We start from the raw sequence: 20455 nt of genomic DNA, 5'->3' as shown, positions 1-20455 counted from the left end.
GCCATGTCTTTGAAAGACTATGTTAGTGACCCCTCTTAAACCTCGAATTCTGTTTCGCAAAAAACACAGCGGACTCCCAGCTCCATGTTTAATCCAGGCCACCGGAGAAGGGCATTAACGCGCCGTAATCTAAGCACACTTGAGTTTCAGAATTTGTAGTCCTAAGAAGTGCACGTTCCTTTGTAGAAATTTCGAGGGTTTCAGTCTCTACGTTGATCTTATCCATGATGTTAATGGATGTGTTTCCTACACAGCGGCGAGTCTCTTTCAGCACCAAACACAAGACAAACTTAATCCACCCCGGAATACGACAGCGACATCAGTTAATTAGGTAACCGGGACTCGGAGCCACATTACTAACGCATTAAGCCCGTTGCATATTCCTAGCTCGCCTCAATAAAGGGATTTAAGCTAGTAACGGACAAAGTCGGCGTGACCTCACCAGAGTGGTCATGATTGGGTCCAATATACTAAGGACGCAAAGTGGCTTCTAGAAGCACAATCATTTTGTCCTCTCGTGCTGTTCCGTAATCCAGCTAACGAAGGGTGTAGGAACGTGGGGTTTAAGTTTGGCGCAAATCTTGAGTTCATAGGGGAACCACAATATGCTCAAGATAACACCTAATACCTACAACAATGTAATCAGCAGTTCCCGCTTATCGCCGCAAGCTAGGAATCTGGATAAAGAAATTATTCATGGTCAATATCAATCGTCATGGAAAAGAATGACACAACAGTTTTGACGAATGATGGATGCATAGCCTTCTGATTAGAAATCGTGACACTGTTCTGCGGAGAGCAATTATTTCACCGCACAGTAGTTCACTGCAGTTCAGCTGGGGAGCGTGGGTTGTAGATCTAGGATTTAAGCAGCATTGATAGATCCAGATTCTCACTGAAGCGTACAACTTGCATTAGACGTCACCGCTTCATGCATACTTTCTGGACAGCTCTGAAAAGGTGCGTCCTGCTTTTATTGCGAAAGCAATACTATAGGTTTCGAGCCTTCAGCGTAGCGCGGCCGGTAGCCACGTCTTACCGACGTGACGCTGTGACGTCACACCCCACGTGAGCTGGCAGGAGCTGCCAACTTGGGTCTCTCGTTTCACATGGGACGGTTATGTCAGAATCAGTCTACTAGGACCCTGGCATTCACGTTACCCCTATAGGCCGCTAAGGCACGTTCATACGGCTTGGTTAAAGCAGGGCTTTATATGTGGGCTGAGGAAGAAGAAAAAGAGAAGAAGAAGAAGAACGCTCGGTCACCCGCAGCTAATGCTTTCGCTCAATATTTGGTTCAGCAGGGTTGACCCCTTGTAATTTTTTTCCACTGCACAAAAATCGCTTCGACTGACCTATACGATGTGCGCGATATACAGCCATTGTTCCACGACAGATGTCGAAATCTCTAAGGACAGCAAAGCCTGCCTCTTCAGCTACACTCTCCTGTCCGTATGTGTACTTACACCTTTGCCTTCATTGGAATCTACCTCCATACCTCGAGGGACCATCGGCTTTTCCACCTCATTAAGTGCCTGACAAGTGTCATTTTGTTGGTGTCATAGTCGCTACCAGGGTCTGTTTTGTAATCTCCGCTTCCATGAAATTCAATCTCAAGCCTTCTCCAACGCGAAGTTTGCACCCCTTACGGGAGCAACTAAAAAATTTCGCTGATCAACTATACGTTAGTTTTGAGAAATTCTAATTGCTGCTTTAAATCTTGCACTTTTTGCTTTGTATACTGCAACCCATTATTCTTTTCTTTAATGAACCTTGTCACGGCCCTTACTTCCTAAAACATTTGGAAAGCGCTCCTCCGTTAGGCTCATTATGTGTAGCAACGTCAACTTGTCTGAAGGGAGCAAGCCTGCACAGGCAGACCTGATCTTAAAATTAAAATGCTTCTTGATTTGTATTGACGGCTAGCAGCATCGATTCTCAGCAACGCTCGCTTGCTCTGCTTCATAAACTGAGCCCTTACGATCCATATAGACAAAAGACGCGTGTTCACTGCATTTGCATGGCCTATAAGCTTTGAGCCAAAAGATCAATTCGCGGCATATGTCATCGTCATCGGATAGGGCCGCTCCGTTAACAAGCAACAGTGACACAAAGAAACCCAAAACGACAAAGACATCAGCTGCTCTGGTTGTTTTGTTCCTTTTTCCTTCGCGTCCTCCTCAATTGTTCACGCTCCAACCAATGACACTTGGCATGAACTAAGTTAGCATTAAGCTGTTTCAAAACTTCAGTGACCAAAATAACTCATGCGTGGCGAAGCAGGCACTCACAGAAGACGTCTAGCTTCCAACCTTCCTCGATGGCGCTGCCAAGAATGAACTGGTTCTCGGCCCGGCACGAGAGCACGGCGCCGTTGTCATCTCGGCGGGGCGTGAACAGAAGCACGCTCGAGCTGGTTCCCTCGTGGCCGCCTTGGTGCTCCTTGGCCGAGAGTAGTTGCTCGCCTCCCTTCCACCAGGTGAGCAGCGCCGGAGGACGAGAACCACTCGACGAGCACACCAGCTCCACTGGCTGTCCGGCCGACAGCGGGTGCCGAGGAGGCTGAATGGCCACGTCTAATGGGATCACTGCATGCCAGAAAGAAGACAGCTTTTCTTCAGGTTTTCTTTGAATGCTTCATCATTTAGAGACCTGGTACAGAGCAACGACAATATGCCTCTCAAGCGGTAACGCCGAACACCAGATCACTATTTCAAGGTTCGTCGTAAATGAACGCACAATGATAATTTATTTTCATTAATAACTTTTTTTTCATTGATCGCTACAACAAACTTCATATTACGTTGCAGTAGAGGAATTTCTTAGTAAACTAAAGTGCTCCCAGTCCATAATTGTCTTTTGCGCCTGTCGTATGTTGAGTCAGTCGTTCAATAAAAATTGGAGCATAAATGTTATAGTAGTCCTGTATGTGCTCCCTGCTATGTTATTTCTGAACAGGGCATTCAGTAATTATGAATAAATGTGATCATGCCCCTATCTTATAGGTAGTCACTGAACCGCATAGAAAGCTTAGTTCGCACTATTTCTATGTTCCAGCGCGTATAACGCTCTCTATAGCGGCTCAGTACAGCTGAAAAAAAAAAAGGTAGGTGAGGTTCATAACTATGGACAAACTGATTCTATCGTGCCCGGCTTTGCATGCTTTAGCTATGTGGTTGGCTTTGTGATGCTGTTAGCGAGGCAGTGACGACATAGGGATCAATTTTTATTGCTTTCCTAGTTGTTAGGAGTAATGTTCCTCGTTACGAAGGCGGTTAAGTAAGCGGCCTAAGATGGGACAACGACGTAGATATGTAACCCCGCTTTATAGGCAAGCTGTTGGGCGAGTTGGTGCCGATGTTCCATATCTACAGCGCGATAAACGGGACAAGAAGAAAAAACGTGTAAGACAAACAGTGCACTGTGTTTGTCTTACACGTTTGACAAACGTTTGTCTTACGTTTGACAAACACAGTGCTGTGTTTGTCATTCCTTATATGCTTCTTCTTGTTGTTCGCTTTATCGTGCAGTAGATAAGAAACGCGCTTTATAAAACGCGTAGAAAGTGGCTGTGTACCCTACAGGAAGCGTGTTGAACTATGGAGCCAGGGGTGCTGAAATGCTTCACTGCAATTTCTTCCTCCCATCTCAATTTCCAGGCACGCTTCGACTGCTCCTGCCAAAACGGCAGGCTCTCAAAGGTCACAAATCGAGTAACACAGTTGCAAAGAATGTGTTAGACTTTCTCTGAAAACGTATTTATCGGAACCTAACAGAGCTATGCCATCGCGCAACACTTTTCTTTATGCCGGGTCATAAAGGTTAAAGTACGGCATTCCCCCTTTTCTTTTCGCAAATACCAAACGAAACATTTATACAAACATATATATGTTAGCTTCCGGTACCTCAGTACCACCTTCCGGCGGCGGACCATTCATGCCAATTTGAAGTAGGTTTTTTATTCGCACAGAAAATGACTGCCGGGAGAAAATGCTGAAGGCGTTTCTATTTTTTTATGGCTTGAAAATTCAGGCCCAGAAAGCATGATGAATGAAGCATGATATTTTATCCGCGCTGTGCGAGAAGCGGAGCGTTCCTAAATGCGCCTTCGCTCTCCACACGTGTGTGTACGCTTTTTCTGCGAAAGAAACAAGCCCAACTATCAACAAATGTTTTATCACCCCCTTTCCTGTTTTCAGATCAGATTGCAGCGGCGTTTGGTTCTCGGTATATGCGCCTTAAATTGCTGCAAAACAAAATACCAGACGACCGTGTGAAGGACTGGAGGAGTTGTAGTTTATTGTTTTTTTCGTCCATTGAATACTTTCCCTAATGTTTTTTTTTTCTTTTTTTGTTTTGTTAAATACGTTTTCATTCAAATCCTCTCAGTGACGGACGCGGGATCGAATGCAGGCCACGGCGGCCGCTTTTTAATTCAATTCAAATGGAACTATATTCGCCGATTGGGACAGGTAAGCAGTTTTAGAGACCCAGATGAATTAGCTTTTGCAGATTACGTTTATCCGTAGCTATGGACGTTGAGACTTCTGGCTTTGCGAGGGTCGGTTTCAGTATTTCACCGAAAGGGTAACTGTAAGAGTAAAACTCAAAAATGTGTTTCAATCTCCTTTCTCTAACCAATATTTTGAGAAAAAAGAATCTGAAAGAAACTGTCATTTAGTATTTAGCGTGCATGTCTGCGCGGATCTGCGTCTCTGCAAAGCGTCTGTTTCATGGTATTCGATTTTTGTTCAGGCAGACGTTCTGTTGATACTCTGCATAAACAGCTGTCCAACTAGCGCGCCTATAATTTAGGAGAAAACAAGCAGACGCTACCAGCAACATGTGAGACCAACAGGTTCTTTGCTTACTAAGTATGTGCTACTTCACTTCGACACAAATACTTAAAACGTACCAACTCTATAGGAGATGAGGGAGAAACAGTCACTAACTCAAAAGTATAGACAATGCCTCAGTGGTTAAATTTTCCTCTTGCCTTGCCTAGCAGAGACTAAAAAAAAAATATTTGATGTACATACCAGCGCTGTTCAATTTTGCTCTTCTAAATAACCACACCGAACTTTTCAGTTGCCATTAGGTAATATAACAAAAGGCTTCAAACACAAGAGCGTACATATATCATTTTGTCCATGCCCACACGAGATATACAGCATTCACATTTTTAACGCTGCAGTTGTTTTTACCGACCGCGCTCTCCTAGTTTTTTTTTCCTGAGCGTCTTGCCTTACTAGGACTATGCAGGTCACCCACAATAACCAGCAGACAACGTGCACGTTTCCACGAGACTCTGGATCTGGCAAAAATAAATTTGTTGCTTCGTCCTTACCCCGCAGCAAAAAAGGTGTGATTATTATCTATCTCTGTGTATTTGTGGGGTATCTTTTTTCTTTTAATCAAAATCTTATATTTCTACCTATATGACGTGGAAGCATTTGGATTTAATTTCGTTTTTTTTTTCTCTTTTACCTAAACACGCTCAACCCTGGAAGCAACTTGCGTTCGCAACGTGAATTTAATGCAATCAGCAATGCCTAAGAAAGAAAACGTTGAATTGTATCATAGACCACCGCCCCACAACACGAAACTGGAAAAAACCAACCGATGGTGCTGTGACCGGAAACGCGTGACCGGAAACGCGTTTGGTGGCAAAAACTGCAGGACATCACGAACACAAATAACACTTGCGAATTAACCAATATATCTCTGTCTGCTAAACAAGATGCCCTCGCGGTTCCTGTACTGATAGCTCAACCATAACCGAGAACCTAGCGGGTGGCGGAACTAGGTTGAGAGTACAACACGTACTAGTTTCGTAGCGCCACCTGCCTCTGCATATCTGATGGCACGAGCAGCCGCGATCTGCCGAGGTCACTCGCATAGAGCACGTCAGCGTGACAGTGCCACGCCCAACGCTCTGCTATATAGAATGCTACGGAAGAGACCTTCTCTCGTTTATGAAAAGGGTAGTTTATGAATCAACGATTTTCCCCGGCCTCACTGAGCAGATCTGCCGAACAACTAAACCCTCGCCTGTGCCAAGCAGATTCTCGTTGATGCAGCATTTTACACGGGTGGTTGTGTTTCTACCACTGCAAACTTGCTTATCTAAAACCAAAAGAACCGGCAGAAAACAAGTCGCCATGAGCCTCCCCTCTCACCCCAATACCTAACAGGTTTATTTGTACTTCTCCCATCAACTTATAACACAATCTTATATCTCAATATAACACAGAGTGGGAAGCAACTGAAATCTCAAGAACATAAGATGTACAAATGTAGCTTCTTAATACTTCTGAGTATAAAGATCGTAATTATGTATCTCATGATCGCAGGAAGGTGTTCATTAGTTCCTTGAAATGGCTGAAAATGGAACAGCTGCAGTACTTCCGAAAGTGTATGCTCCTCCTTTACTGCCACCCTCCGCATCTTCCTACACTGGTGTATTTAGAAATACCACCGGCACACAGCAGCTGGCCGAGCAGTTCACATTATTGTTTTTCCTGATTAAGATTTTGATATAGCGTCTTCTTTTTTCCTCGGGAGAGGGGGGGGGGGGGAGGGGGGGGGGTGATGGTGCTTTATAAAAGAAAAGCTGCAGAGCTGAGAGTACATACATTTGTTTTCGTGCCCTATAGGAACTTTCTCATCACGGAAAGCCGAAGCCGAACTTAATGAGATGCACAAAGTTCATGGAACTCTCTGACCGGTTGCTGTAGTCTATGCACTCGCCGCCGTCTTAATTACTAAAGAGATGAGCAAGTTAGAAAACAGAAATAGTAGGTAGAGATAGAAGGTAGCTCATTAAGAACCTGAAAGTTGGAATAAGAGAAAAGCATATATTTTTTACACAACTGAAATTAAACCGACTGCAAAGAGAGAGCTATTCTCTCACACGAAGTGCCGTTTGACATCGCTAGAGGTAATTTGATTTTTTTCACCGTACTCCTATATACCTCTCACCACGCTTGAAGAAACAAGAACGAACTGATAGCATTTCTACGAAGGACTAAAGATATGTGCCTCTTCGTTTCACACAGGAATATTTTTAAACATCAAACAAATACGCTGCTAATGCTAGCGTCTGTCGCATTCCCAGGATGCATTTTTCCAGATTAATGTAATCGTAGCCGTCTAGACACCTAGGAGAAAATGAAAGAGTAATAAGCTTAAGTTTCGTTACGCTGCACTTGCCGCATTAAATCTTTGACTCAATGCCGTTCGGGTTTATTCTTGATGTAAGAGGAATATTTTGTTTTCAGCGTTTTTTCTTCTGCTCACCACAACTGGTTACTCGACAGCAGTCAGGTTTCGTCATAACATACCATGTAACAAAAATATCCACATGCCGCCGATAAAATATGTGGCGCTCTTTTTTCTGTTTACTGATAGCTGATCTCCACGCTTGGGCTATGTTTCACATTGATGAACTCACACAAAAAAATCTCCTATACTTTCCCTGGTGTAAGTCGCTGTTGGCTTCCTTTGTATGTATCTCAAAACGAGTGCTTTATTTTCCCAACGCTTGTTTGCTGATGTACAGTTAACCACACTCGTTTCACCTCAATTGTGTAGCGTGCTTTTGAAGATATCATTTAAGGCGTTACTACTAAAGCATTTTCCAGAGAGTATTCGAAACAGGCGCTGTGCGGTGAGTCGAAACCTATATCAACTAATTCGTCTAACAGGTACCCTGGAACCGATAGTTCGCACGAAAACAGCATCCTCCCCTAATATACACCACCTTTTTTGAAGTTTCGCGCTCAATGGGGGTTTAATTTCGAGTAACAACGGGAGCCTTGTAATACACTCCGTTGTCGCAAATCTTCTGAAGGCAAGAATATTTTCGGTGCTGCCTCAAGCAATGAGTACACCTATCATAAATGCCGCTTTAGCCAAATAATCTGCTCATAAGCAGCCACGTTCTGCTCCAAACATTTGATAAAGGATATACCCACAGCAGCTTATCTATAGCAGCCTTTAGCAACAAAGCATCAGTGTGAATAATTACATCATATTCTGTTTTACCAGCCCTCGGATTACGACGGAAACTAATTTTTTCTTATTCTCAGTTCAGTATTGTGTAGTGTGCTGCTGATGCGACAGAGCTTTGGAAATGCAGTAGACACAGCAGTATAAAGAATTAGGCGATTATCTGGACATGTGAGTCGCCTCTCGCCTCTTTTATACAGATTGTTTTCTGTTTTATTAAGCAAATCAGTATGTCATCAGAAGATATCAGCTAAAGCTTCCCTGCGGAATTTCTAAAATGCCAGCTTCAGTCAGTTCAAATTTTAGACAGGTAAAGCGCCTAGTGTAACAAAGAACAAAATATATCAGTATACTCTTTTGGGCACTGGCCATGTGTACTTAATTTGCGGGCTGTAGCTGTGGTACACATTTATGGTTGAATCCCCATAGCGATACTCCAGAACGGGGCAGAAAGCATTGATCATTTGCATCGCTGCTGCAAGGCAATGATACTAGAAACAGAAAGAAAGTGTGATGAGCGGCGAAGCCGAAATGCGTTCTATGTATACAAACTATGCACTGGATCCGTACTTGTGCGGCATATATAAACGCCTCCAGCGCAAAACATGAATCGACACCGAGGACGGAAACAGAATGCACAGAGTACAAACATCTAGCATGCTAGAAACGCAGCGGTAAGAGGGTGATGAGGCCATGACCCGGCAAGCTGGGCTCGTTAAAAGAAGCAATTAATTTAATGAGCGCCGCGACCGAACGCAGTCGTCACTCCGTACAGCAGAGGCCGGCTCGAGCTGAAAACTCATTTCAGTCTGAAAGCACACGTTGAATGCGTAGATCATTATGTACAACTCCAGTCGCCTGGCGAGCAGCATCCCTCTGTGCGCTTTCCTAAAGCGTTTTTGGGGAGGACTAGAGGGAAAGGATGAAAGGAAAATAGAGAAGAGGGCCCTCACTAAATGCATAAACCATAGGGCAGCCTTCATTTTCCTATATATACGCGCACAGACGATCGCGCCCTCGCGAAAACACTGCAACCGCTGCGAAGCCCTACGGAGGTCCTGTTTATGCGATTCCCTCAAATGTTGAGAGAAAGCAGAGATGGCAATTGAAGGCATGGGTTTGGGGATTTGGGGATAGCCGCGCGATAAAAGTGCATCGTCTTACGGCAGCATTAGCGGAACAATGAGAGCCTGTGCGAAACCGCTCACATATTTGGTCCCTAATTGAAACCTGGTGGTCGCAGAGCAGCAGTTCGCATTATGAAGTGGTTCACGGTGTTCACCGCAATGAGCGCTTCAACAGCGCCCGGTAGCTATCGAGGGATTCGAGTGCTTATGCACATTTATCAGTTTGGAGAAGCCGCTTCCCTGCGCTCGGCTGGAGTGTTTGAAGAAGAAGCAAGCGTTCTATTTGCGGACGCACTGCAATGCGCTGCATCGTGCGGCGGAGTTTCTAGCCTGGGTGTAATTGTATATACCACGTGGTCCTGCGGAACGAATGATAACGATCTAGTAAGTTTAAAACCGTGTTCCGTTCTACAAACACGCCGGCTATATATAATGATCCCCTGGTGTACAGAACAACGGAAGAAGATAATTAGGCGACCCCACTTTCACCAGGATGTAGTGCAAACATCTAGAAAATGAGGATGCGACAAAGCCGAGTAATTGTTTACATGAGTGTATGTGCGAAAATTATTCTTATATATACAGAGTGCTTCATGAAAGATTTTCATAAATTTCAAAACCAGTGTGTTTCAGGGCAAAAACAAAACAAAAACAAACGTCAGCAGGATTAAACTACTTGCCGCAGCAACCACAATGCGCTGCAAGACACCTCTAATTAACAATATTCCCATAATGAACTTTTTAATTATCGCATTTGGATAGTTAGTCCCAGTTCGAGTTCGAAGTCGTGAACAAGGTATAGCCATATCAATCTCAAAGTGAAGAAAACCTCATTTTCTGAGCACCTGCAGCACGACGAAATCCGACACCGCAGGAAACCGAAGCTGAGCGCAAGAAATGTGCAGGAATCTAGGCATATGATCAACGTTCGATGAAGGCGTAAGCAGTGGCAACGGCGTTCAGTTGAAGCTGCAAGCGGTATTGGACTACATGATGCACATTCTTTCGCGTCGCAGCTTAGTCCACATGGAAGGCTAGTGAATTCAGCTCCATGGTTGTTATTTTAAGAGTGACAGAGCGAAATAAAGTGCACGACACGTCCCAGTAATTCAGGCAGTTCGACTTCGGCGCCGTTTCCACTGCATCACCTCATCACCGGACGATATTTGACCGGGCTTCCCTGCACTCATTTGCGCTCAATTTGTGTTCGGTGTGAAAGAAAGCGTCCGAATTTCTCACGCTGCAGGACTTGAAAAAATGAGGTTTATCTTCACTTCAAAAACTCGTATCGCATCATCTTGTTCACGGCTTCAAACCAACCTCTGTGACTAATTAACCAGTTGCGATAATCATATAATTACTAAGGGAATTGTATTCAATCAGCTGCATAATTATAGGAGTTTTGCTTCACATAGGTTCCACTGCCGCAGAGCGTTTGCTCCAGCAAACGTATATATTGAACCCATTGCTTTTTTAAAAATTACTTTCAAAAAATCCCTCGATAACCTTGGGTTCTAGCTAACTTGAGATAAAGGGTAAAAATGATAACGTTCGAGTACAGGCCAGAGAGCCAAGTTCTATATATATATATATATATATATATATATATATATATATATATATATATATATATATATATATATATATATATATATATATATAAAGAGAAACATAGCAACAAATCCTGCTTAACTGCTAGTTTGTTGTGAGGGAATCGGTTCTAGAAGTCCTGAAGCCAAAGATCAGACAGCTCACGCGCAGCTTCCGCTCTCTCTGTCGATCACGTGATCACGTTCTATGTCCTTCCGTAACACAGATCGTTTCATGTTCACCGCTATGCATGGTGGTTGCAATTGAAAAGACTCACAGTTTGATGATAGGCAGCAATAATACCCGAAAAAGTAGAACGTTGGACAGCCGTTGCTGTCCAACATTCGTCTACAATTATTCGCCTATAAATTGTATTTAAACGCCGAAATTTAATAATTGTAGAGGTTCAAGCATCTTTAAATCTATTTTCACGAGCGAAAGTTATCGGCCGCCGTCGCTGCTGCTGCCGCTGCGACCTTGGCTCGCTTCCGCGCTTGTTGAGCCTCTCGGCAACATGCTAGTCTAATCCTATCCAGTGTTGCCAAATGTCGGTGAGCAAAAGTAGCTAGATGGCAACGTGAAAGTAGCTAAAAGTAGCTAAAAAATCTAGCAAGGAGCTAAAAGTAGCTAGATTTTTTTCCCAGGAATTTTTATTTTATATTTTGGATATATAACACATTTATTGGTAGCCCTATTATTGTAAAAATTAAACACAGCTTTCAAGACATGGTTTCCTGCAGGCGGCTACGCATGACAAGTGCTAACTAACGAATAACGAATGATAAATGTGCCCAGGTTTCGATTCTGATAATTTAGGCAGACCTAGTTTTCACAAAGCGTTAAGGCTTGCGCGCTAAGAAAAGACGAGCTGGGAATGCATCACTCCTCTGTAAACACGCAAAGACTGGACTTTTATCTACTTTTTGCGCGTACACAGAGGCCTATGAACGGAGAGTTATGAAAGGTTTAATGACTGTCCAGGCGATATCTTCAGTCCGCGACTCGGCGTAACTCGGACCGGTGGGCCTCTTGGTCTCTTTCATCCGCTCGGCGCCGACCGCGCATGATCCGCAAAGAGTCGAATCAGACAGGGCGCCGTATGTTCGCCGCGCAGGGAACGTTAAGAGTTTAATAGGAATGTGTACACACGTGCGACTTCGATGCTCATCGGAGCGCTGCGCGATAGGCGACACCAGTCAGAAGCTGCGCCGGCGCATCAGCCGCATCGCCTCGCCTCCTTACTTTTGAGCATTTTTTTTCTTTTTCCCGCTGAGCCAGACATGGAGGAAGCTCCATGGCAGCACTGTGCTTCATGGAGGCAGAGGCGGCGAGTCTCAACAGTCAACACCCTCTAAGTGGCGCCTTGTATTGCATCCTCCTCTTTTCAGGTGTTTCCTTCTTTCTCTCAAGATATCTTTGTCTGGTCTGCGTCTTGTTTAAAAACTACCAGATGGCGCTGTGTGCCTGACGTCAGTTTCATCATGTCTAGCGTTTATGAGAAGAGTTTTCACGTCAGAATAGTAATTTTCTGAAATTTAGCCAGATTTAAGCCAGATTTCACCAAAATAGCTAGATTTGTAGCTAGATTTGAAGCAAGGAGCTAAAACAGCTACTCGTAGCTAAACTAAGCTTATTGGTAGCTAGTTGAGTCCAAAAGTAGCTAAACCTAGCTACAAAGTAGCTAAATTGGCAACACTGATCCTATCCCCATTTGATGGTCTCGCTAGTATGTCTGGCACTGCTGTGGTCTCTTTCTTTAGCGAGAGTGGTTTCCTTCGCGCCATGCCGCCTCTATTTTTTCAAGCCGCCTGGTTGATTCGCCTGACACTACGCTGGCGGACCTCTCCCGCACACGCCCAGGTTGCAATGCGCACGTGAGGCCACTGCTAGTCAGTGTGTCATAAATTGGTGTTGCGTCATTGTTAGGGGGCGAGTGCTGGTGGCACTTAGAGCAGGAAACTAGGGGATGTGTCGAAGGGCGGTCGTTAACCTACGCCACTGTCCGCTTTGTTCCCTTCCAGCTGTCAACGCGAAAGAATTGCTATGATTTCATTATAATTACGTGGTCATGTTTAAGATGGCGGTGCACGGTCGATGCGATGACGCGCTGGATCGGGGGTCGCACGTGCAGGGAGGATTAGAGAAGAGAGCCACTTCGGAGTGGAGGGGAAACCTATGTGGAACGAGAGAGTTCAATTTGTTCTAATTTTTTTTTGTTCACTGCCCAGGGTGCGAGTCTGTGGGCCCAGCCCCTGGGGCGGTATGAAAAGTGTGATTGTTTTGATGTTTTTTTGAAGCCTAGTGTGGGTTCATGGATTCATTGTCCTAACCTATTTATTCTCGAAGGATGTACTTATTTATTTATGGCACTAAGTTTGCAACACGGCATAAAACGGTAATAAGGGATAGCGTTACACAACTATGTGCAGTTCAGTCATATGTAGTAAGTCACATAAGCTGCGAGCATAAATGACCGTTAGCTATAACTGCAAATGACTCATTAGTTTGCAAAAGTCCTGCCTTTTGTTGAGAAATAATTGCGCAAGTGCAAAGTGCCTGGGTATGTCCATAATATATGCAGGACTGTGGTGTTGAAAGCGGGTGCTTTGCAGTAAAGGCATTTTTACATTGTCGAACTGGTGTCGAACTTCAGGTGTAAGGACCACTCCGACAATCAGCCGTCACCTCCTACACTATTTATAGATTAATACGAAGGGGGTGCGTATACGAGGGAATGAGAGCACGTGTACGCTGCCCGAGGGACGCTGAAGATGGCAAGTGTGTCAAAAGAAGTTCTGGTGGCAAAGAATCATAGAGAGGTTGTGGCACATCTGTTGCATGAGGATTCACATCTGCGGCGGTGTTATTCAGATGTGTGTTGCATTGCACTCAGTGTATGAGTATAGTACTGCGTAAGAATGACAAGCAGCATGTACAGCCTGTGTAACCCTAATGGTACGACGGACTTTAACCGCTTCAAGGCTTCTTGAGAGTGCGCCATTATATCAGCTTATAAGTAGGGTAGGCAGATAACGCTTATATGGGGTTTAGGATTGGTTTCCGTTCGAAGGTAAGATGACATTTGATATCGGTACTGCAGGTTCGACTGCTGCTCATGTGCGATTGTGTTAAGCTTATAAAAGCAGTTGAACCAACTGTTAGGGTTACAGCTGCATCTGTGTAAAGAAACAGTCATCAAGTGTTGTGCAAGACGCTGGTGGAAATGGTGATGAGGACAACTGTGACTTTTGGAAAAGAGGCTGGTTAAAAGTATGATGGAAATACTCCAATGGAGACAGCTGATGCTAGAAATCAAGACGAAGGGAAACTTTTCTTGCTCTGTTTGTATGTCGTTGGGTCATTAACTCGGCAAACGTGTTAGGTTGGGTGTACTCCTGGGGCAGAGAGATATGAGTTGCTCGAGGCAGACCAGTAATTATGTTTGAGCGCCTCTAACTACTCCTGACCGGAGTAGTTAGATGAGAACACTCTGTCCAACGTTTGTGTAGAAGGTGTTTATATACCGAAGTATATATCTCAAAGAAATGTTATCTAATCGTGTTTGTAAAATTCCCGAAGGTTTAAAGAGCCACGAAGAAGAGTAAGTTGGCAGAGCCCGACTAGGACAAAGACGGTCTAGTCAAAGACAAGTCGCTTATTGTCGCTGCCGCAAGGTCCGCCAATCTTTTATTCTAAGACGTGGAGTCCCCAGCTGAACTTAAGTGGGCGACTAGGTCGACCGTGGTTTTTTCCGCCTTCTCAAAGTTGTAAACACGCCTGCTGTTTTCACAACCACCCACCACCACCGAGCACGACTTTACTGTGCATGACGTATTAGCCTAGCTTAAATGAAGGAATGGCGCAGATGAAACTTAATGAAGACGCTGAATTTCAGTGCACAGCACGAGATTGCTAAAGAAGATGTTTGGAGCCAGATGATCTAGAGGTTTGGTATGTTGGTATGGGAGTTGCGCTTCCGTCCTGAAATCTAAATAAACAATCCCTATTATTTTCCTTCAGCTCGCCGACCTGCTAGCTCCTTCCATTCGAATATATATATATATATATATATATATATATATATATATATATATATATATATATATATATATATATATATATATTGTTACTTAGCTGTATTCGCTGTTTGTGATGAGGATGAAGAAGCGCAACAGACTCCGAGAAGACAACGACGCTGAGTGTTGTGAAATCGGTGCCCTCATCAACGTTAGTTGTGCGGACACCGAATGACAGACCATCATGCCTTGTGCTGGCTTTCCTCTCTCAAAGATCCTACTGGCCGTTTGGGGCGCTGGGCGCTACGATTACAAGAATACACATTTTCCGTCGTCTACAAGTCCGGCCGGCTTCACCAAGATGCCGACTGTTTGTCACGTCATCCCGACGACTCCCCTAGTCCTACAGACTCTGACGATGATGCATATGTCTTAATGTCTCCGCCTTTGCCAACATTGCCAAGGAACAGCACCTAGATCCTTCTCTGCATTCCATTATCCTCCGTCTTACCTCCGACCGCCCTGACCCATCTCTCGCCTTATTTGTGCTCCACGAGAACACCCTATACCGACGTAATATGCGACCAGATGGCACAGACCTTTTGCTCGTCGTTCCACAACACCTGCGTTCCACCCTCCTTGAACAGTTCATGATGCTCCCACGGCTGGCCACTTGGGTGTCTCTCGCACATACGACAGCCTGCGCCGACGTTTCTACTGGCCGGGGCTCTACCGCTCTGTCCAGCAGTACATTGCCGCGTGTGAACTGTGTCAGCGTCGGAAGAAGCCCACAATTTTGCCTTCAGGTCATATGCAGCCAATACCCATACCAGCTGACCCATTTTCCCGTATAGGCGTTGACCTCCTTGGCCCCTTTCCAGTTTCCACCTCGGGGAACAAATGGATCGCCGTCGCCACCGATTACGCTACTCGGTACGCTATTACCCGAGCCATCCCGACCAGCTGCGCCACAGACGTCGCTGACTTCCTTCTAGAAAACGTAATTCTTCATCATGGTGCTCCTCGCGAACTACTAACTGACCGTGGCCGCTGTTTCCTGTCGCGAGTGGTTGACGAAATTCTCCGTTCGTGCTCCGTCCGCCACAAATTCACCACCGCATATCACCCCCAGACCAACGGCCTCACGGAACGTCTAAACCGTACCCTCACAGACATGCTGGCCATGTATGTGTCTGACGACCATCGAGATTGGGACGTTCATCTCCCCTTTGTCACATTCGCCTACAATTCATCTGTCCATTCTACCGCTGGATACTCCCCATTTTATTTATTATTTGGCCGACACCCGTTACTACCCTTCGACACCTCTCTACCCGCGGCAGATGCCACCAGTACTTAGACCAGTGATGCCGTCACCCGTGCTCATGATGCCCGCCGGTTAGCTCATGCCAGGCTCTCTGCATCCCAAGACTCTCAAAAGATCCGGTACGACAGCCGCCACCGTGATGTCCACTACACTCCTGGATCTCTCGTTTTGCTGTGGCTCCCGTGCCGTCGAGTGGGCTTGTGTGAAAAACTTTTGCCCCGTTACACTGGCCCTTACCGTGTTTTGCGCCCCGTGACCGACGTCACCTACGAAGTTGAATCTGTGGTTCCGAAGTCCATGTCCACAGCTCCAACCTCCGAAATAGTGCATGTGTCCCGTCTGAAGCCCTATCATCAACGTTCTATTTCGCTAACATAGACCGCACCGGGACTGTGCTTTTCCCGCGGGGGGGTAGTGTTACTTAGCTGTATTCGCTGTTTGTGATGAGGATGAAGAAGCGCAACAGACTCCGAGAAGACGACGACGCTGAGTGTTGTGAAATCGGTGCCCTCATCAACGTTAGTTGTGCGGACAGCTTTGGGACTGTAAATCTTCCACGTAACAATATATATATATATATATATATATATATATATATATATATATATATATATATATATATATATATATATATATATATATATATATATATATATATATATATATATAGTTAAGGGTATAAAGGCGCGTGTGCGCCGCTTCATTAAACGAAACATTTTAAATCGACATTTTGAGCGGAGGGTCGCTCTTTCTCAATGGAGGCTCTTGAAACAGACCGGTCTTTCGGTCTTAACGACAAGTCAGGTAAAATGTTCGCTTTAATGAAGCGTATACGTCGCTTTATACAAATAATTGTTCACAGCTAAATACGTCTTGTTCCCGCAGTGTATATATATATATATATATATATATATATATATAGCAGGGATGTAATACAACTTTCCCGATCCGTCTATTTTAGTTAGCGACAGTTCCGGAAGGTGGACCGTACTTCTTCAGGGTAAAATTGAGAATGAGCTCGGACATTCGGATCGCTGTAAAGAGAGGGAGAGACGGAATTCTCGCTCTCTGTCTTTGGAGGAACACTCATCACTTGCCTTCCTGAACATACAGTGTCAAGCAGTTGAGAACAACAGCCAATTAAGGAACACAAGAGCTCTGTATAAGACAATCAAAGATATCAAAGGAAGCTTCTGTGCTAAGCTGGGTGTGATAAAGGACAAACGAGGCAAGGACCTCACTGAAGCCTCAGAGATAAATAAGAGGTGGCAGGAATACACAGAAGAACTGTACAAGAAGGACCCGGATGTGCAAACCCAACATAGGACGGTTGTGATTACTGATCTCGAGCCGGGCATCCTGAAGAGTGAAGTTGAATGGGCCTTAGCCAGCCTTGCTAAGAACAAAACTAGCGGAATTGATGGTATTCCAGCTGAGTTGCTTCAAAACCTCAACCACGATGCTGTTAACACACTGCATACATTATGTCAAAAGATTTGGACAACCCTGCAGTGGCCACAGGATTGGAGGAGGTCAGTTTACATCCCCATTCCAAAGAAAGGCAGTGCCAAAGATTGTTCCAACTACCGCACGATCGCGCTTATTTCGCATGCTAGCAAGGTGATGTTAAAAATCCTGCAAGGTAGGCTGCAGCAGTATGTGGATCGGGAGCTTCCGGACGTGCAAGCTGGGTTTCGCAAGGGCAGAGGAACTAGAAACCAAATTGCCAACCTTCGCTGGATCATGGAAAAAGCAAGAGAGTTCCAGAAACCCATTTACTTCTGCTTTATTGATTATGCTAAAGCGTTTGACTGCGTAGATCACAGCAGATTGTGGCAAGCTCTCCAAGAGATGGGAGTTCCAATTCACCTCATCTGTCTCCTCAGGAACCTTTATGAAGGGCAAGAGGCCACAGTCAGAACTGGGCATGGCCTTACTGATTGGTTTCCGATTGAGAAAGGGGTGAGGCAAGGCTGCATACTGTCGCCCTGCCTATTTAACCTATATGCAGAGTGCATCATGAGGAAGGCCGGTCTGGACGAGTCTTCAGCTGGAGTGAAGATTGCTGGAAAACGTATCAACAACCGGATGCGGATGATACCACTTTAATGGCAGAAAGTGAAGTGGAACTCAAGAGACTTCTGATGCGCGTACAAGAAGAAAGTGAGAAGTTTGGGCTTAAACTGAACATTAAAAAGACGAAGATCATGGCGTCTTGCCCTATCAAGTCCTGGAGCATCAATGGACAAGAAGTGGAAGCTGTGACAGATTTTCTGTTCTTGGGCGCCAAGATTACCTCGGAAGGAGACTGCAGCCATGAAATTAGGAGACGCCTGCTTCTGGGAAAGAGAGCAATGGTTAGCCTTGACCGCCTAGTAAAGAGCAGAGACATTAGTCTACCAACCAAGATCCGTATAACCCGTGCTATGGTCTTTCCAGTTGTGATGTATGAATGCGAGAGTTGGACTGTGAAAAAGGCTGACCGCCGAAGAATTGACGCGTTTGAATTGTGGTGCTGGCGAAGACTCTTAAGAGTTCCTTGGACTGCCAGAAGATCAAATCAGTCGATATTGTCGACCATAAACCTTGACTGCTCATTGGAGGGTCAAATTCTAAAGTTAAAGCTCAGCTACTTTGGTCATCTGATGAGAAGAGAGGAGTCGCTGGAGAAAGATTTGATGTTGGGAAAGGTTGAGGGTCGCCGGAGAAGGGGTAGGCAGCGAACGCGATGGTTAGATGGCATTCTCCAGGCATTGCAGATAAAGCTATGTGATGTTAAGAAGATAGTGAGAGACCGGAAAGCGTGGCGTGACATGGTCCATAGGGTCACGAAGAGTCGGACACGACTGAACGCCTGAACTGAACTGAACTGAACATCACTGAATAGATTGAAAGGGCGAAAGGCAAGACAGCTCCCATTGAATAAAGGCTAGAAATGTTTGAAAAAGAAAAAAAAAAGAGGGGAGGAAACCGTAACGAAGGCGGAGAGCCGACGAATGTTACATATGCGAGGTGCTTCCACAGACACGACACTGAAAGCGGGGCAAGTTACTTTCGGGGGAAGCCAGAAATTGACAAAATGTTAAGTTCAATCACACAACAAATAACACACAAAAAGCAAAAACAAACCCGAAAACAGGAAGGGGAACCCAAAAGGGGAAGAGTGGGTAAAAGATACTAAAGAACAAACAGTGGAGATTTGGGAATCTGATTATCTTATTTCTGTCTAAGCCCTGACCTTTCTGAATACCACCATCGACAACGGATGGGGTTACTCCTTTTGCCGAAGATTTGCCTTAATTGCTCCGCATGGCGGTAAGATTCCTCTAGCTCAGAGCAAATTCACTGGAATCTATGGGCCCGTAAGTAGGGTATGCTAGTTTAACAATGATGTGGATGCCTGCTTTAGAAATATAGGTACTGCTGGCGGTCGGTGGATTTCCGGTATAGGTTTGTCTTAAGCACGTTGCCTTTTCTCTGTATTGTAACTTCCAAGAAGTTGGTTAAACATTCGGAAATGCTGTAGATGAATAATATAAATGGTTGAAATGAGATGCAATTTCGCATGAATGGTAACAGGCTGGCTTCGTCGTGGGTCCAAATGAGGAGCCTGTGACGAAGCCAGCCACGATGAGTGGACCAACGGCACGCCTTCTGTTGCAGCCAAATTCGTAGCAAACTACGCTGCTATATTGTAAGCAGGCGAGACAGGAGCGTAGTTTCTCTGGTATTAGACAGCCCACAGCAGTTCCAGCTATTATGCTTAGTTTTGCTTAACAGACACTGACCAAAAATATTTTCGAGGCTGAAACTATGTTTGCCTTTTTATCATGATTCACCTTCCTATGTTAACTAAAACGTATTAAAACTTGTAGGTGTTCCTGGATCGACTTTTGGTTAGGCGTTGAAGCGCGACTATTTTCTCGTATTAAGAAGGTGCGTGTGCTAACCGCGACAAAAGCATGCGGAGATATTTTTTTAGCACGTAATTTCCCGTTAAACTTGACATGCTTGGCGTTGCCATGCGACCCACCGCTGCAACGCTGCAGCGGAGTTCCTTCGTTCGTGTAGAGCGTGTACAACCTCTACACTTTTGCACCCCAACAAATGCAGCAGCGCTTTATGTTTTTATGAGCGCGTGGGAATGAACAACGTTCAGATTGCTGCAGCAGACATGTGTTGCAACGACGGAAGTGATCTGATGCCCTAGAGATAGAAGTAAGAAAAAATACATCTCTGATTTTTTTTTTTTTCTCCGCCGTGGAACTTCTTGTTACTGGTGGCAAAAGTTACGAATCGTATGCATCGTAATCATGTGGTACATGCACAACCAGTCATTACCTCTTCGTTCTATGACGTGCTTACTCTACTGCTGCGTTGGCCCA

At 45.0% G+C, this 20455-nt stretch overlaps 1 protein-coding gene across 1 annotated transcript in view; it reads right to left on the bottom strand.

Annotated features, from left to right (window-relative positions):
* Positions 1-20455, bottom strand: part of LOC146186221 (protein turtle-like) — a 198262-nt gene that overhangs the window by 40865 nt on the left and 136942 nt on the right. The window contains exon 5 of the mRNA XM_084608006.1: positions 2292-2588. Coding sequence (XP_084464132.1) covers positions 2292-2588 — 297 coding nt within the window. The remainder of the gene's footprint in view (positions 1-2291; positions 2589-20455) is intronic.

This window comes from Amblyomma maculatum, chromosome 6 (genome assembly GCF_055883805.1).
Source record: "Amblyomma maculatum isolate TAMU_Amacu chromosome 6, ASM5588380v1, whole genome shotgun sequence".
Lineage (NCBI taxonomy): Eukaryota > Metazoa > Arthropoda > Arachnida > Ixodida > Ixodidae > Amblyomma > Amblyomma maculatum.
Note: the sequence above shows the minus strand (reverse complement) of the source record. Positions and strands in the feature narration are given on the sequence as shown.